Source organism: Myodes glareolus, chromosome 1, assembly GCF_982192425.1.
Source record: "Myodes glareolus chromosome 1, mMyoGla1.1, whole genome shotgun sequence".
NCBI classification, from domain to species: Eukaryota; Metazoa; Chordata; class Mammalia; order Rodentia; family Cricetidae; genus Myodes; species Myodes glareolus.
The window spans coordinates 114,425,471-114,442,019 of record NC_142026.1 but is presented as its reverse complement, the minus strand read 5'-3'; the positions used below and the strand labels follow the sequence as shown (position 1 = coordinate 114,442,019).

General features: G+C 39.0%; 1 protein-coding gene across 7 annotated transcripts in view; it reads left to right on the top strand.

Annotated features, from left to right (window-relative positions):
- The first annotated feature begins 462 nt into the window (after nucleotides 1–462).
- Bclaf1 (BCL2 associated transcription factor 1) overlaps nucleotides 463–16,549 on the top strand; it is a 33,014-nt gene continuing 16,927 nt past the window's right edge. For 3 of the 7 annotated variants that reach the window (XR_007230241.3, XM_048425400.3, XM_048425396.3), the window contains exons 1-6: nucleotides 463–618; nucleotides 7,851–7,911; nucleotides 11,218–11,331; nucleotides 11,923–12,831; nucleotides 14,250–14,915; nucleotides 15,053–15,222. Coding sequence is in view for 6 of the 7 variants with exons in the window: in XM_048425400.3 (XP_048281357.1) it covers nucleotides 11,228–11,331; nucleotides 11,923–12,831; nucleotides 14,250–14,915; nucleotides 15,053–15,222 (1,849 nt within the window). In the remaining variant the exon portion in view is untranslated. The remainder of the gene's footprint in view (nucleotides 619–7,850; nucleotides 7,912–11,217; nucleotides 11,332–11,922; nucleotides 12,832–14,249; nucleotides 14,916–15,052; nucleotides 15,223–16,549) is intronic. The other 4 variants (XM_048425401.3, XM_048425398.3, XM_048425399.3 and 1 more) reach the window with 3 other exon arrangements.

Sequence of the window (16,549 nt, the reverse complement as noted above, 5' to 3'; positions counted from 1 at the left end):
GTCTCCAGACCCGGCCGGACGCCGAGCTAACATGAAGCGACCCCGGAGACAGCCGAAGCCGTTCGAGTTTTCAACTAAGTGCGTTGAGTCCTTTAACAGGCTGAGAAACGCGGCGCTTCCGGGCGGATGCAGACTGGGTCTGCGGACGGGGCTGCGTCGACTTTCCGGTCTTTTCGTCGGAATGACCCGGGCCAGCTCCCTGCTCTAGGGGGGTCCCTCACCACCAGGCACCAGGCCGAGTGACTGGCACGCCCCGCCTGCCTTGCTTCTCCCCCCCCCCCCCCCCTTTCCGTCTGCCGCAGCCCCAGGCGCAGGCGGGCACTACCCGCAGCCAGGCGACTCCGACGAGTCTTCGCGCGAGATCGGCCACGCGACTTCCCAGAAAGCCTAGGGCGACGTCTCCGCGGCGGGTCTCGGGCCGCGCCTGGGCGGCCGGGAGGGAGGGGCCGGCCCGCGCATTGATCGGCTCTGAAGGCCACGCCCCGAATCGGAAGTGACGGAGCCGAGCTCGCGCGTCGAGGCTACCTCTATGGTTTTCCTCTCCTTCTGGAGTCTGGAGATGGCCGCTGTGTAGTTCCAACGGAGACAAGTGCTGAAAGCCCTGCTCCGGCGTGTCAGGTAGGCCCCGCGCCTCACTCCAGGGACTCGGAAGGGCCGTGGAGACAGGACGGGTGGGGATTGGTGACTTTAGTGCGTGGTGATGGATCGGCGGCGAGAAGAACCCGGGAGCGACCCTGTGCCGTTATCCGTGCGGTTCGTCCTCAGTTCCCGGGCCTCTTACGGCGCCACGGGCCATATGGGTGGGGGATGGGGAGCCGGGCTGACCCCGGGCAGGGCTGCTGCGAACCTGGCTCTGGTCCGGGGGACCGTGCGGCCTTCCCGTGCGCGTGCGCAGACGTCTCTCCAGCCCTTCCCCCACCGCGTCGGCCGGGCCTCCTGCGCGCGCCCGACCTGGGGTTCTGCGCAGGCGCGCTGTTTTCCTTTCTTCCCTGCCTATGGCAACGCAGCCGCGTGTGCTGGCTCTGGTGCCGGCTTGTCGTTGGCCGGGGAGGGGGCGTAGGGGGAGTTGTCTTTTCTTCCGGGCCTGACTTCTGGGTCTTGGATAAAATAACGGTGACCTGCGTCGCGGTTAAAGCTGCTTCCCTCGCCTCGAGCGTACGTGTCAGTTTAGGCCCGGATTAAGTGATCAGATCGAGGCTTCGGACGTAACCGACCGCTCAACACCTGAGTGTTGGCGGGAAAGCCCCCCCCCCCCCCCCAGTCTGAATCGTTTTGGTTTCCTAGCAACTTACTCTGTTTTGGACAACCGTTGGCTTTTGAGTATAGCTGTCTGTACCTAGTTGCTGTTTTCGTGCGTTAGATTTGTGTCCTAACGGGTGCGTCTAAGAAAAACCCTTTCTCCAGTAATACAAGTGCTGACGTGCCTTTTCGGTAAGAGTTGACACTCCCTAGAAATTTACTCAGGACGTTGGCTGCGGTGATTGGGTAAATGGGTGAGGAAGATAAATTAAGATTATAACTCCATCGCCCAATGCTGACCTCGAACTCGCGGCTAATCTCCTGCCATAGCTTCGGGAGTGGCGGTTAACAGTTTTGTGTCACTACTTTGGGTCCCTGCTGAGTTTTAAGATTTTCTTTTCTTGGCCTGGAGAATGTTCAGAATATTGGATCTATGTATCCCAAACTGGCGTTATGAGCCCAAGTGCCTTCGAGCTACAGGTTCTCCATGTATTTATGTGTTTGGGTTATAGACGTGCAACACCATGCCCAACATATTATAGATATATCTGGTCAAAGTCAGGGATCAGGGCCCGGCGGTGGTGGCACACGCCTTTAGTCCTAGCACTTGGGAGGCAGAGGCAGGTGGGATCTTTGTGAGTTCGAGGCCAGCCTGGTCTACAAAGCGAGTTCCAGGACAGCCAGGACTGTTACAGAGAAACCCTTCCTTGACAAAAAAAATTCGGCAGTCAGTACTTTCAATGTAGTTTTTATTTTCTATTAGAATTGGAGAGTAACAAAAATTGAAAGCAAATGCACCTAAAACTGATGAAAACCATTAGTCACTTCAGACTTACAGCCTGTCGCTTCAGGTATTTGTTTTATATTAAAGAAAAACGCAGAACAAAGTTTTTTGTCCTCATTGAATTTGCATTGTAGGTAGCTCAAGCTGATATAGTTGGGGTACTGTTAGGCAATTAAGAGCCTTTACGTAGAAAAGACTTACCAGTTTCTTTGCTTTTTTGTGTGATCCTAACCAGATTCATGTATCGTGATGGGAAGTGTGTCCCTAAGTAGTTCATAGTAGCCAGCTGAGATCCTGTGTTCGTAAAACAGTCTCGAACCATACACTTTATGGTGCTGGGACTCAAAACTTGGATCAGCACACCCCCATCCCTAGAGCTGACTTTGGCTTAGTAAACAGTAGTTTTAGGACTTGATAGCAGATTTGGTAAAAAAAATACTGCTCCGTGATAGGTTTGCGTCTAGTTGAATTTATTGAGCAGCTTAGGTTGGGAGCAACCTAACATGCGCTAGATTATCTGTGATGTAAAAGAAGTGAAGAAAGTCTTTTTCAGTTGTGCATAGATGGTTGAATTGGGAATTCCCAGGACTTGCACCTGAGATCATTAGTTGAATACTCCACTAGCTGAAATCTACCCTATAATTTTCTTGACTTGTTAAGAGAATCAAGACCAGTGTATCTCTGGGTAGTAATTGTAAGTGGTTGTAGTTGGAGGATATGAGTTTATGCATTACTGGTATCTTGCTTCTTAAATATTCTTAAATACTAAATTAGTATTACCACTGGGTCATAAGCATTTAATATTTTTGAGTCCTCAAGATTGAAAATCAATCTGATCATGAACTTCATAAATAATAGTACTAACCTACATTTGTTTAATGTTTTAGGACTTTCTAAAAGCCCTAAAGGAGTTAGGAGTGCCCAGCTAGGAGTGCTCATAGATGAGTTGTTTGAAATAAATTTATGGATAACCCGCAGGAAACCTGTATGTAACAAAGAAGGCTAACCAGTAATTACAGTTAATGGCCTGAGCACACACCATATGCCAGTCAGCTTACCTTTTACTCTTCATTATTTAGCTATAAACTTGTAAATACCTTATTTTATATCTATAGGAATTAAAGCTTGATGGAGATTAACTTATCAAATGTTGCATTGTCATTTAATGAAGATTCTAGATTTGAGCCTAAGATATGTATTTATCAAAGTGTATTTTTCAGGTTTTAAAAGATGTGAATGACAGTAATTTACTTTAAATTTGGGTCCCAGTATTCTAAGTAAAGACTTTTAGCTTAAATGTGTTTGAAATCAGCTGGGCAGTGGTGGTGCACATCTTTAGTCCCAGCACTTGGCAGAGGTAGGTGGACTTGAGACCAGCTTGGTATACAGAACAAGTTCCAGGACAGCCAAGGCTACATACATAAACCATTTCTCAAAAAATAAAAACAAAAGATTGAAATCGTAAGACAAAGAATCTACTTTTGAGTAGCTTTATCTTAGATTTTTTTTAAATTTTGTTTTGAGACAGGTCAATTTGAATAGCCCTGATTAACTTAGAACTTGCCTTATAGGCTGAGCTGACTTTGAACTTGGCGAGATGCTCTTGTCCATGCCTCCAGAGTGCTAGGACAAAAGACTGGTTTACAGATTGTGGTAACTGCCTAGATCGATTATTTTGTCTGTCTATGTATCTACCTCTCTATCATTTATTTTGAGATAGTCTAGACTGGCTCTCACATTTGTCCTTCATGTCTCCCAAATGCTGTGATTTCAAGCCTGTGTCACCAAGCTTGATGAGCATTTTCTTTAATCACCAGTTTTCAAGTTAATCTTATACATTAAAAAAGGGTTCTAAGATATTTATAGATTTAAGTTAGTTAAACTAATATTTTTTTGAGACAGGTTTCTTTCTGTAGCCCTGACTGTCCTCCAACTCATTCAGTAGACCAAGCTTGCTTCAAATTCTGCCTGTCTCTGCCTCCCAAGTGCTGGGATGAAGTGTGCGCTGCTGCTGCTGCCGCCATTACCACCACCAACAGGCATGGTTTTATATTTAAAGACAAAACATAGCTTGCTTTTTTTCCTCATTCCTTTCTGTGGTGAATACCACAGTATTATACCACAGATACATGAGGCAACTTACTCTCTGTTTACAATTGGAGTCTTTTAATTGTAAAAGTCTTTAGGCAACTTTGGCTGAAGTAAAGGGAAGGTTTGGCATTTTAAAATTTGACACTTGAGTAGTTTTAGCCCTGTAAAGGCACTTGTTAGGGCAGTGAACAAAACAGGCTTTGGGGTCTGGAATTCAGTCAAATTCTGGGTCAAACTTTTATATCCTAAGAACCACAGACATATCTTTTGATTTTGCTTCCAACATGTCTTCTTTCCAGATGTTAAGTATCAATCAAGCTGTTAGAATTTGGGGTTTCCATCAGTTTTTCTTCCATATTCTGTGTATGCTACACTCAAGTAAATATGTGAATGTTAAGTATAATTTGACACCAAATTCTAGATTTGTGCTTTTTCCTTTGCCACCATCTTGCCCAGATAACTATTTTATTTAAATTTGAACTGTCCAATTTGTCTACTTGTTCTCCTGTACACAACAGCCATCTTAAAATGTAGATCAGATAATTATGACTTTCCTCATAATTTTCCTCTAGAAATTTCCCAGTAGAGTTAGATTGAGGTTGGTGGAATGGCTCAGTTTGATATAGTGCTTGTTGAAGAAAACTGGGGACCTGAGTTTATATCCCTAGCACATATCTGAGTATCCAGGCCTATAATCTAGGATGAGGGAGTGGAGATAGGATGGGGGCAGAGACTTGTTAGTCACTTCAACTAAAGGGTAGTGAGATTCTGTTTAGAAATGATTGAAGAAGACATTCTGATTTCATCCTCTGGCCTTATACCTGCGTGCATGCACACATGCATACATCACACAAGGAGAGAAAATAGAGTGAAATTAGATTGTTTACTCTGGCCTGTTTGATAATAAATATGTTCTATTTCTACATTGACTTAATACCAAGTTGAAGATATTGACTTAATTTCTTCAACTCTTCATCTCAGTGCTTTAACTTAATTACCCTTTCTGACCCGAATATGTAAAGTTTGGATCTTTGCCTAGAGTGTTGTGCCTTCTGGGTCTTTGTGGTGTTCTTGTCTTTAACTTAAATATTACTCATTAAGAAAGGCCCAAGGACTTATCAAGATGTCCTAATCATTCCTGTTAACACATCACTTTTTTTTTCCAACCCTCCAGTGTAGTAATTGTTATTATTTGATGTTCTCTTTCTCTTGCCCCTTGTGTAACTCAGACTGGCCTGGAACTTAAGGTTCTCCTCCCTCTCCATTGCTGAGAGCACAATGCAACTCTTGGCCTGGTTGTCTTTGATACTGTCCATTGTATGTCACATATTGTTGGTATGAATCCTTGGATGTATCTTAACAAGCATATATGGTCCTTGTTTTCAGCAGCCTACAGTCTATAATTTTTCCTCAGTTTTCTCTTTTTAGTGTGCATTTTCTTGGACCTTAAAAATCATGCCTCGGATTAAAGAGGCTTGCCAGTTGATTCTGTTAATATACAGATGAAAATTAGTCATTTGGAAATGTTTAGGACAAGTGTTAGCTAAATTCTTATCAGTGATAATAACTTCTAAAGATTTTATATGTAGAGTGGTATATGCGTGTATGAGTATGGCTGTGCATGCTTGTATGCACGGGTGTGAATTTGAGGTTGACATTGGGTCTCTTTCTGTTCTTAGTCTTATATTATTTTCTAAATAGGATCTCTCACTGACTTAGAGTTCTCTGGGTTGACTTGATAGTGATCTTCTGGGATTCCTGTCTGCCTTCCAGCTCTCAGATGACAGGTGTGCATCTATATGGGTTCTGGGATGTAAACTCTAGCCCAGCAAGGACTTTAAACTCTAGCACCAGGATAAAGTTTTCATAGAAACTGATATAGAAAGTTAGCTTTTTCTTAAATCTACTTGGGGCTTTTAGTACTTAAATAAATTTGTGCAAACTTTAGAAATATATTTAGTGTTGTGTCAAAACCCACTTGGATTTTTGGTTTCCCTAAATCTTCCCAGGAAGGGCATTGGCTATTAATGGGATGCTTTTATTGATTGGCATATTTATTGTATTATTTTTTCATATTCCCAAAGTAGCATTTTAAAATTCGATCATTGCATAGTAAGATTCATGGATTTTTATTTAGTATGTATGTCTCAAATCTATATGCTGGCCTCTTAATGGCAGTTATATATTCTTTAGTTTAATTTCTGTTCTGGTAAGGGTAGCAGTGGTATGTGCCTTTAATCCCAGTACTTGGTAGGCAGAGGCAGGCAGATCTCTGAGTTCAAGACCAGCCTACAGAGAGTGTTCCAGGATGACCAGGGTTATAAAGAGAAATCCACCTTCAAAAACCAAAATCAAACACCCCCTTCTTCCTCCACTACACAAACAAAAAAGAAACTGAGCAGTTTTTGTTCTCGTAGTTTTGAACCGTTGCATAAAACTGGTGGTCTCTGAATATTATTCACAAAGTTGCAACCTTTTCAGTATTGATAACTGATTAACATTAAATTTACTTACATAGCCAATTAGTTTAGGCGTATTAATTCCCTGTAGACTTGTGTCACTGCTGCCTGTTTCTTAGACGGTTAATCTGATACTTTTAAAAGACTTTTGCCATAAGTTACTGTGGTTGTGCTAGAAGGAATTTTTAAAAATCAGTTTTAGATAATAGGAAGTTTTAGGAAAATGAGCAGAGCTGCTCTGTGGTAATGTATGCCATTAATCCCAGCGTTCGGGATGCAGAGACAGGTGGACCTCTGTGAGTTCAATGCCGTTCTGGTCTTTGAAGTGAGTTCCTGTACAGCCAGTGCTACACAGAGAAACTCTTGTATTGAAAAGAAAAAAAGGAAAATGAGCAGAGCCTTAAGCTGTTGTAGGTATTAGAAAACACAGCATTATGAATATTGACTACAGGCTACTTAAATGTTATGTTGTTTTGTATGCGAAGATGATTTTTGAGATTTTCTGATGGAGTGGCATTTGTTCCCTGAAGGTCAGGTGGCTACAATTAGAAATCAGGTATCAGTTACATGATTCTTGGCTGCATTGTGTCTAGAAAGTTTTGTTTTTGACAGATGTGTGGGATCTCATGTAGCCTAGGAGCTTGGAACTCAACTGAATAACTGAGGATGAAATGAAACTGATTGATTCTCTTGCCTTTTTACCCTAATTTGTGAATTATAGGTGTTATTGTTGTTGGTTTAATTATTTTATGTTTCATGTAGGTATGTACCAGGTTTGTGTTTGGTGCTTTTGGAAACCAGAAGGAGGGTGTCAGATCCCTTGAAATTGGTTGCAAATGGTTGTGAACCACCATGTAGGTTCTGGGAACTGAACAGTCGTCTGGAATAGCAGCCAGTGCTCTTAACTAATGAGCCATATTCTCTGGCCTCTTTGTCACTTATCTAATGTAGCCTGTTGCTCCATAGCTTAGGCTAACATCAAAATCACCATCCCTTGCTTAGCCTTGCAAGTGCTTGGATTATTTCCCATCATGGTCATCTTAATTAAATTGTTAGGATAAAAGTTTACTATTTCCTAAGTCAGGCAAGGTGCACGTCTGTAATTTTAGTAACTTGAGAGGCTAAAGTGGAGGTTTGGGCTACATAATTTATTGCTATTCCTAATATATGTATTATAAGCAGTGCATTTCATGTTTACTATAAACTCAGACTCCTTTAAAAAAATCTTTGCTTAGAATTTGAATTGTGAGTTTAATTTCCCATAACATTCTCTGCAGGAAGAATCTTGGCAGTATCTTAAAGACATCACTGACTTCTGGATCCTGCATAAAGCCCAAGGTAAATGTCATTCATGTTCTGTAGGTTTTACTTTTGACTTAGTTGAGAAAATTAGTTGCTAGTCTGCATCAGATGAAGTGATTTAAGAGTGTTGTAAACTGGCCTTGGAGAGATAGGTAAAGAAGTAGGGTGCTTGCCTAATATGACAAGACCTAGATCTGGCCCCTAGTACTGCCAAACAGAGTTGCCTGGAACAATCTTTTTTCTTTTTCTGGGGGTGTGTGTAAAAATTGAAAAAGCTAATGATAGCTTTTTCCACATCTATAAACGTGTTTTCTAAAACTCAGGGCACAAAATGCCACTCAAAAACAAAAAGAAAGCACCACCCCCCTTGGTATGGTGCTTACAGACACTCTTGTTCTGTAGCCCTGATGGATGCCCAGTACATGCCAGTTCAGAACCTTTCCAATTCTTATTTATTTATTTATTTATTTATTGTTTTTGAGACAGGGTCTCTCTATAGACCTGGCTGGCCTACAACTCACTATGTAGACCAGCCTAGCCTTGAACTCACAGGGATCCACCTCCCTTTGCCTCCCAAGTTTTGGGTTAAAGGTCTGTGCCATCATATTTGGCTTAACTTGCTGTAATGTACTCTAGAAGTACTATATTATAATCACAGCAAACTCTAAATAAGTAAGTGCCGTAAAAATTATTTAATGAGAATTAAGATTTACATATATGATAATTAAATACTTAAAAGATTAGCAAATTGAGTTTTATAGACATGATTATTGTTGCTAATAACTTAGAAATTTGGAAAGTTTATACAGTTGGCCTTTGACTCACATTGAACTTGGGACTGGCGAGATGGCTTAGCAGTAAAAGCACTTGCTGTACAAGCCTGACAGCCTCGATTTAACAGACTGAATGGAGGAAGAAGAGAACCAACTCTTCATAAACTTTATAAAGTTGTCTAATTTTCACCTGTAGACAGTGGCATTTTTGCATCTACACACATCATATACCCCTACTAAAAAATAAATTGGCTGGAGAGATGGCTCAACATTTAAAAGTAATTCTAGAGGATATGGGTTCAATTTGCAGTACCCACATGATACCTCACAACGACCTGTAACTCTAGTTTTGGAAGACCTGATGCCTTCCGGTCTCGGTGGGTACCAGGCATGCATATGTCCACATATGAAGGCAAATCATACACATAAAATAAAAGTTTACCTTCATTTTCAGTTTCCTCCACCCCCACTTTTGCTTGGAAACAACCCCTGTACCTTTTTGTATGCTAAACAATTACATGCTCATGTTGTTCCAACCTCCCTCCCCCTAAGACAGGGTTTCTCTGTGTAGCTTTGGAGCCTTTCCTGGAACTAGCTCTGTAGACCAGACTGGCTTTGAACTCAACTGAGATCCTCCTATCTCTGCCTCCCAAGTGCTGGGATTAAAGGTGTGCACCACCAAGCCCGGCACAGTTGGATTTTTTTTTTTTTTTAATTTTACTCGAAGGCTTGAATCTAGGATCTAATGCTTGCTAAGCAAGTACTCTACTACAGAGTGCTCTCTCTCTCTCTCTCTCTCTCTCTCTCTCTCTCAAGATTTGTGAACTCATTGCTTGGGTTCATTTGCTTGGAAAAAGTGAAAAATATAAATAAATACAGCCAGGTGGTGGCGGCGGCGGCGGCGGCACACGTCTTTAAAGCCCAGCACTTGGGAGGCAGAAACAGGCTGATCACTGAATTCGAGGCTAGTCTGGTCTATGAGTGAGTTCTAGGACAGCTTGGGCTACACAGAAACCTTGACTCAAAAACATACACACATACATACACATTCACACACACAAGTACAAAGGTGCAGCATTAAATAGTGACTTCATTAACTTTAGTACAAACTATGTTTTTTAACTACTTCCTGTTGCTGTCGTAAGGTCAAATGAAGTAAGTAGCTACTTGATGTCTTTCTTCATGTCAGTATTTTCTTCAATAAATTTTCTCTTGTATTTTTTTTGGCAACATATAACATATGACTATATAATGTGTCAGTTTTGTTAAAATATTAAGGCTTTTAGTCAACAGTAAGCTATTAGTATTTGAGTTTTGGAATAGTCAGAGGTTGGTTGTATGTGGAAGTTTAACTGCCTGGGGCTTAGTGACTATAATGTCTGTGGTTTAGGGTTTAACTTATATGGCAAAAAATAAGTTTAAAAGGCTAAGACTGTGTGTGTGTGTGTGTGTGTGTGTGTGTGTGTGTGTGTGTGTGTGCGTGTGTGTGCGTGCGTTCAGAATCACTGAAAATAAAAATGTGACTTTGGTATGTACATACAATGATTTGCCACTTTTTTTTTTTAAAGGAAAAGTATGCTTTATAAATCAGTACCATTGCTGATTTCTATATCCAGTGAAGCCTGACTGTATCAGTGCTTAGGAAAATTTAGATTCTGGTACCCAACTTTCTTTTTCTTTTTTTTTTTCCAAGACAGGGTTTCTCTGTAACTCCTAGTTGTCCTGGAACTCAACAAGATATCTACCTGCCTTTCCTTCTCAAGTGCTGGGATTGCTGGCATGGGCCACTACCACTAGGCTTTTTTCTCAGAAAACAAGAAAAAAGAAACAAAAGCACTCCCACAAAAACACAAATCAAAATGAATACAAAAACCTATTAAGATAAGAAAAAAAGCCAAACAAAGCAAAATGAGACAAAAAGTCTACACTGCATACTATAGAAATTATCTTTGAATTTATTTTGTGTTGGTCAAATATTCTCTGGGCATAGGGCATGCCCTGAAGTGTGGTTAATATACGTACTGTAATAATTGAAACTCTTTGGAGAAAATTGATTGGTAGGTGGTCTCAGTTGCAGATGACTTCTTGGTTAGGGGTGAGACCTTGTGTCCACCCTCCACTTTGTCCTGGACCCCTATCTCTGACAGTGTTCTTAACTACCAAGCCATCTCTCTAGTGTGTATTGTAACATTTGTATGGTCTGTTTTCAGGTTTCTTTTCTGCAATACTCATGTAATTTTATATTTTTTACAGGTAAGGTAGGTGAACTTTTGTATTGGGTGTGGAAAAACACATAACACAATTGTTGACTGCTCTTTCTGATTTCTATAGTTGGTGCCTTTGGATTGAGGCACATAAGTGTTTATTTAGTTCATAGAAATACTTTATCTTGAGTATATAGTATCTGTTATGCAAGTGAAAACTTTTATTTAGGAGATAATAGGCCAGTTTTATAAGTTAAGTATTCATTTGAAAAGAGTAATGATTGTAAGAAATCCAGCTGCTATCAGGAAATATCAGAATACCTTTATTTATATTGATTCAACCTATTTCCATTTCATTTGATTAGGAGAAAAGAAATGGGCCGCTCCAATTCTAGATCACATTCTTCAAGATCAAAGTCTAGATCACAATCGAGTTCTAGATCAAGATCAAGATCACATTCTAGAAAGAAGAGATACAGGTGAATTAATGTGTTTCTGGTGTTTTGACTAACAAAGTAGATGCTAGTAATCAGGTGTTTACAGATATAGTGCTAACTCCATTAATGTATTTCATTCTCAGTAAAACTCCATGGATTGAATTTGTTATCTGTATTTAGAGTTGAAAGTGAGAATTGTAATAATATCCATAGCATAGAAAGGAGGAACCTATTGAGAATTAATACTAGTTTGTAATTTTTCTGTGCTTTATATGATCAGCTTTGCTGAATATCAGTGGCATTTCACTGTATATAATTCCATTTTCACTATTAGCAATTCATTGTGCCATTTAAATTTCTCTTACACTGTGACTTTGTCAGCCTAGATGTGTTAATAATCTTTTGTTGGATGTATTTGTACCCTCCTATTTCCTGTGCCTACATTCCTGAGGCCTGTTACAATAATTGTATTCTCATTATTTACTTTGGACACAAACAGTAAACTTTCATACAAATGAAGTTTTTAAGTATATGTTTTTACCTTGTATTTATGTTTTATTCAGCCCAATGTTTCTAAAAATGGTAGAATGAAGTACTTTATTTTTCTTAAATTGATACTTATTTCATTTTTAGTTCTAGGTCTCGTTCCAGGACATATTCAAGGTCTCGTAGTAGAGATCGTATTTATTCTAGAGATTATCGTCGAGATTACAGGAATAATAGAGGAATGAGACGGCCTTATGGGTACAGAGGAAGGGGTAGAGGGTATTACCAAGGAGGAGGAGGTAGATACCATCGAGGTGGCTATAGACCTGTTTGGAATAGAAGGCATTCTAGGAGTCCTAGACGAGGTCGGTCACGTTCCAGGAGTCCAAAACGAAGATCCGTTTCTTCTCAAAGATCCCGCAGCAGATCTCGCCGGTCATACAGATCCTCTAGGTCTCCAAGATCATCATCGTCTCGTTCTTCATCCCCATATAGCAAATCTCCTGTTTCTAAAAGACGAGGGTCTCAGGAAAAACAAACCAAAAAAGTTGAAGGGGAACCCCAAGAAGAGAGTCCTTTGAAAAGCAAATCACAGGAGGAACCAAAGGATACATTTGAACATGATCCATCTGAGTCTATTGATGAGTTTAATAAATCTGCCACATCTGGTGATATTTGGCCTGGCCTTTCAGCTTATGATAATAGTCCGAGATCACCTCATAGTCCTTCACCAATTGCCACACCACCTAGTCAGAGCTCATCTTGCTCAGATGCTCCCATGCTTAGTACAGTCCACTCTGCCAAAAACACCCCTTCTCAGCATTCACATTCCATGCAGCACAGTCCCGAAAGGTCTGGATCTGGTTCTGTTGGAAATGGGTCTAGTCGATATAGTCCTTCCCAGAATAGTCCGATTCATCATATCCCTTCACGGAGAAGCCCTGCAAAGACAATCACACCACAGAGTGCTCCAAGAGAGGAATCTAGGGGGCGGTCCTCTTTTTATCCTGATGGAGGAGATCAGGAAACAGCAAAAACAGGAAAGTTTTTAAAAAGGTAAGAACCCAAAGTAGGACATTTATATTATAGTAATGATTTAAAAAAATATTTTAGGGCTGGAGAGATGGCTCAGTGGTTAAGAGCATTGCCTGCTCTTCCAAAGGTCCTGAGTTCAATTCCCGGCAACCACATGGTGGCTCACAACTATCTGTAATGGGGTCTGGTGCCCTCTTCTGGCCTGCAGACATACACACAGACAGAATAGTGTATACATAATAAATAAATATATATTTAAAAAAATATTTTAAAAGTAATAATTTTAAAGTAGCATTGTGTTATGTCTTTAATTTTTTGTAATTATTGTTCTTGGTAATTCTAAATTGTAAGTTTTTTTTTTGATGTTTTTCTAGGTTTTATTTTTAATGTTAGCTATTTTTGTCAGTTCAATTAGTTTTATAAACAAGGAAAAACTAAGTAGCCCAAGATAACCAATGATATATATTAAAAATAGTAAACAGTTTTGTCTTAGGGACTTTTTTCCTTTTTGCTTTTGAATGTGACAGTGTGGTCATATTACCTGCTTTTATGTGATAATACAATCCACCTGTCAGTACTTAGTGAATTTTGCCTGACTTGGAAAAACATCTTGCTATTTCTCAGTCTAATGACATTTGAAATACCTTGTTTAAATTCTAATTTTAAGCATTACAGAAAGATACTAGCAAATTTCACAGAAGTTAGGCTGTTAATATAGTGTGATTTACCTAGAAAGTGAGGAAGTAGAACAAATTATGCTGTTTCATAATTTTTTTACTGTGCAATCTAGAATTTTTTTCACTGAGTTGATGATTACCTTATTAATTCCAGAAATCATTTTTTAGGGCAAATTTTATATGAACTGTTTTGTGATTTAAGTTGAAGTATTGAATACCAAATTTTATTAAAGTCTCTGAGCTCTTATTTATATTGATAGAAAAAGGTAAATGTGGTGGTACATACATACCTGTAATCCCAGTATTAGAGAAGTGGAGGCAGGAGGATCAAGAGCGTTCATTCAGTTCATAGAGAGTTGGAGGCTAACTGGGATACATGAAACTCAGTTGAAAAATATAAGAAGTGAAATCTGAAAATTTGAGTATAAATATAAACTGAATTTTAGTAGATATTTGTAAGGTGGTTTCTAACCTTAAAAAGTTAAATTTAGGATCCCTTAAAATTGGGATTAAATTAAAATTCCTTATTTGTTAGTATAAAATTTTGGTGGGTGACTGCATAGAATAGGATTTTGAGGATGACGTTACTTTAAACTTTAGATCATTTGTAAGTATAAGTTCTGTTTGATTGCTTTTAATGGTTTTAAGAATAAATAAGGTTCATTTTCTATAGGGTTACTTTCTTTCATTGAATAACATTTAAATATGCAAATTATCTACAGTGAATGCAACCCAGAGTTATTGTCCTTTTCCTGTTGACAGGTTCACAGATGAAGAGTCTAGAGTGTTCCTGCTTGACAGGGGTAACCCCAGGGAGAAAGAGGCTCCCAAGGAGAAAGGACCAGAGAAAGGCAGGGCTGAAGGAGATTGGGAAGACCAGGAAGTTCTAGATTATTTCAGTGATAAAGAGTCTGGAAAACAAAAATTTAATGATTCAGAAGGGGATGACACAGAGGAGACAGAGGATTATAGACAGTTTAGGAAATCAGTCCTGGCTGATCAGGGGAAAAGTTTTGGTACTTCATCTCACCGGAATACTGAGGAGGAAGGACCCAAGTACAAGTCCAAAGTCTCACTAAAAGGCAGTAGAGAAAGTGATGGATTTAGAGAAGAAAAGAATTATAAACTGAAAGAGACTGGATACATAGTGGAAAGGCCTAGCACTGCAAAAGATAAGCACAAGGAAGAGGACAAAGGTTCTGAAAGAATAACAGTAAAGAAAGAAACACAGTCACCTGAGCAGGTAAAGTCTGAAAAGCTCAAAGACCTCTTTGATTACAGTCCCCCTCTACACAAGAATCTAGATGCACGAGAAAAGTCTATCTTCAGAGAAGAGAGCCCACTTAGGATCAAAATGATAGCCAGTGATTCTCATCGTCCTGAAGTCAAACTCAAAATGGCACCTGTACCTCTTGATGATTCTAACAGGTAATTCCACATTGATGCCTAGTAAGTAATCTAGAGGTGGTTAATGGTAAAATTATTTTTTTGAACATGGAATTTACACATTCAAATCAATGCTGTATTTTGTGTATGTGTGTGTGTGTGTGTTTGATATATTCTAGGCCAGCCTCCTTGACGAAAGACAGGCTGCTTGCTAGTACGCTTGTCCATTCTGTCAAGAAGGAGCAAGAATTCCGATCCATCTTTGACCACATTAAGTTGCCTCAGGCCAGCAAAAGCACTTCAGAGTCATTTATACAACACATTGTATCCTTGGTTCATCATGTTAAAGGTATGATTAATATATTTAGTATCATGAAGTGAACTTTTCTTGCATGCAAAATAAAAGGAGTAGTTAAGTTGAATAATAATTGTTATTGAGCTAGCAGGTAGATGTAGCAGTACTAGTAAATATTAAACATTTGGAAAATAATTTTGTAGAGAGGATATCAGTGTTGTTATTATTGCGACTAATGAATATAAGATGATCAAATGGCTGAAGTTAAAACAAAAAATCTGTATCATGTCAAAAGTATAATACAGATTTGTTTAATGCTGAAAATTTTAATATGTCATATTGCATGTAAAGTGAAGACTATTAACTGTCATTGTATGCCTATGACTTGATGACATATAATGTCATAAATTTATAACAACTTTAGGCAGTATAGTTACTATTAAAGTACTTTAAAGATACCTGAAGGCATTGGAAAAATAGTTGCTGAATTTGTGCTACTTAATTTGTTTATAATACTTGAGTTCTCTTGGTTTACTATTTAAAATAGTTGAGTTTTTAAAGCTATCAAAGTTTAAGAAATTTACTTTATTAATGACTATGAGTAATGACTAACTAGAATAATAAGATATTTCTTTAGGTTCTAAAAAAAAGGGGGTTCATTTTAGCTAAAGTCATGAATTCACATTTTTACCAGTATATAGTTGTAGTTTAAAAGCAGCTAATTTTTAAAAGTTTTAGGGTACAATTTTGTTTGGGGTCAATTAGGTAAGTTTTGCATTGGTTATTTTTGTGTTTAGCAGGTTCTTTCCCAGGAAACTCGATGGCTTTTGGTCTTTTTTTCTTTTTCTTTTTTTTTTTTTTAAAGTTGGTCACGTGAACAACTCATGGTAGCTGAAATTTGTCACTCAGTCCCTTAGCCTGAGTAACAGGTAATGCATTTCTTGTTGGCTATAGTCAGCATGGTAACAAGAGAGTCTTGTGTTTGGCTGTAGATAAACTTGTGAATCATATTATGACCTTTATGACTAGTATTGTGGCACATAAAATTAGGAAGCATTAACATTTTTCTTTTTTAAAAAAACTTTTTTTGACGTGTCTTCACACTTTATTGTTGAATTTTGAGATCAGATTTTGATACATTTTTTCCTTTTTCATTTTCCTTTTTCTTTTTTAGAGGATCTGTATTTATGTTTCATAATTGGTGTTGTGCAACCGATCTGAACAGCTCTTCCTTTATATAGAGCTGAAAATGCCCAGTGATGTTTTCTTTTTCATTGTAACTAGGTCCTGGAGTATGTTTTGAAATGGCAAAATCCATGTTTCAAAATAAAATAGCTGTTGAAAGATACAGGCAAAGTTGAATCTTCTGTCTTCCTGGCAA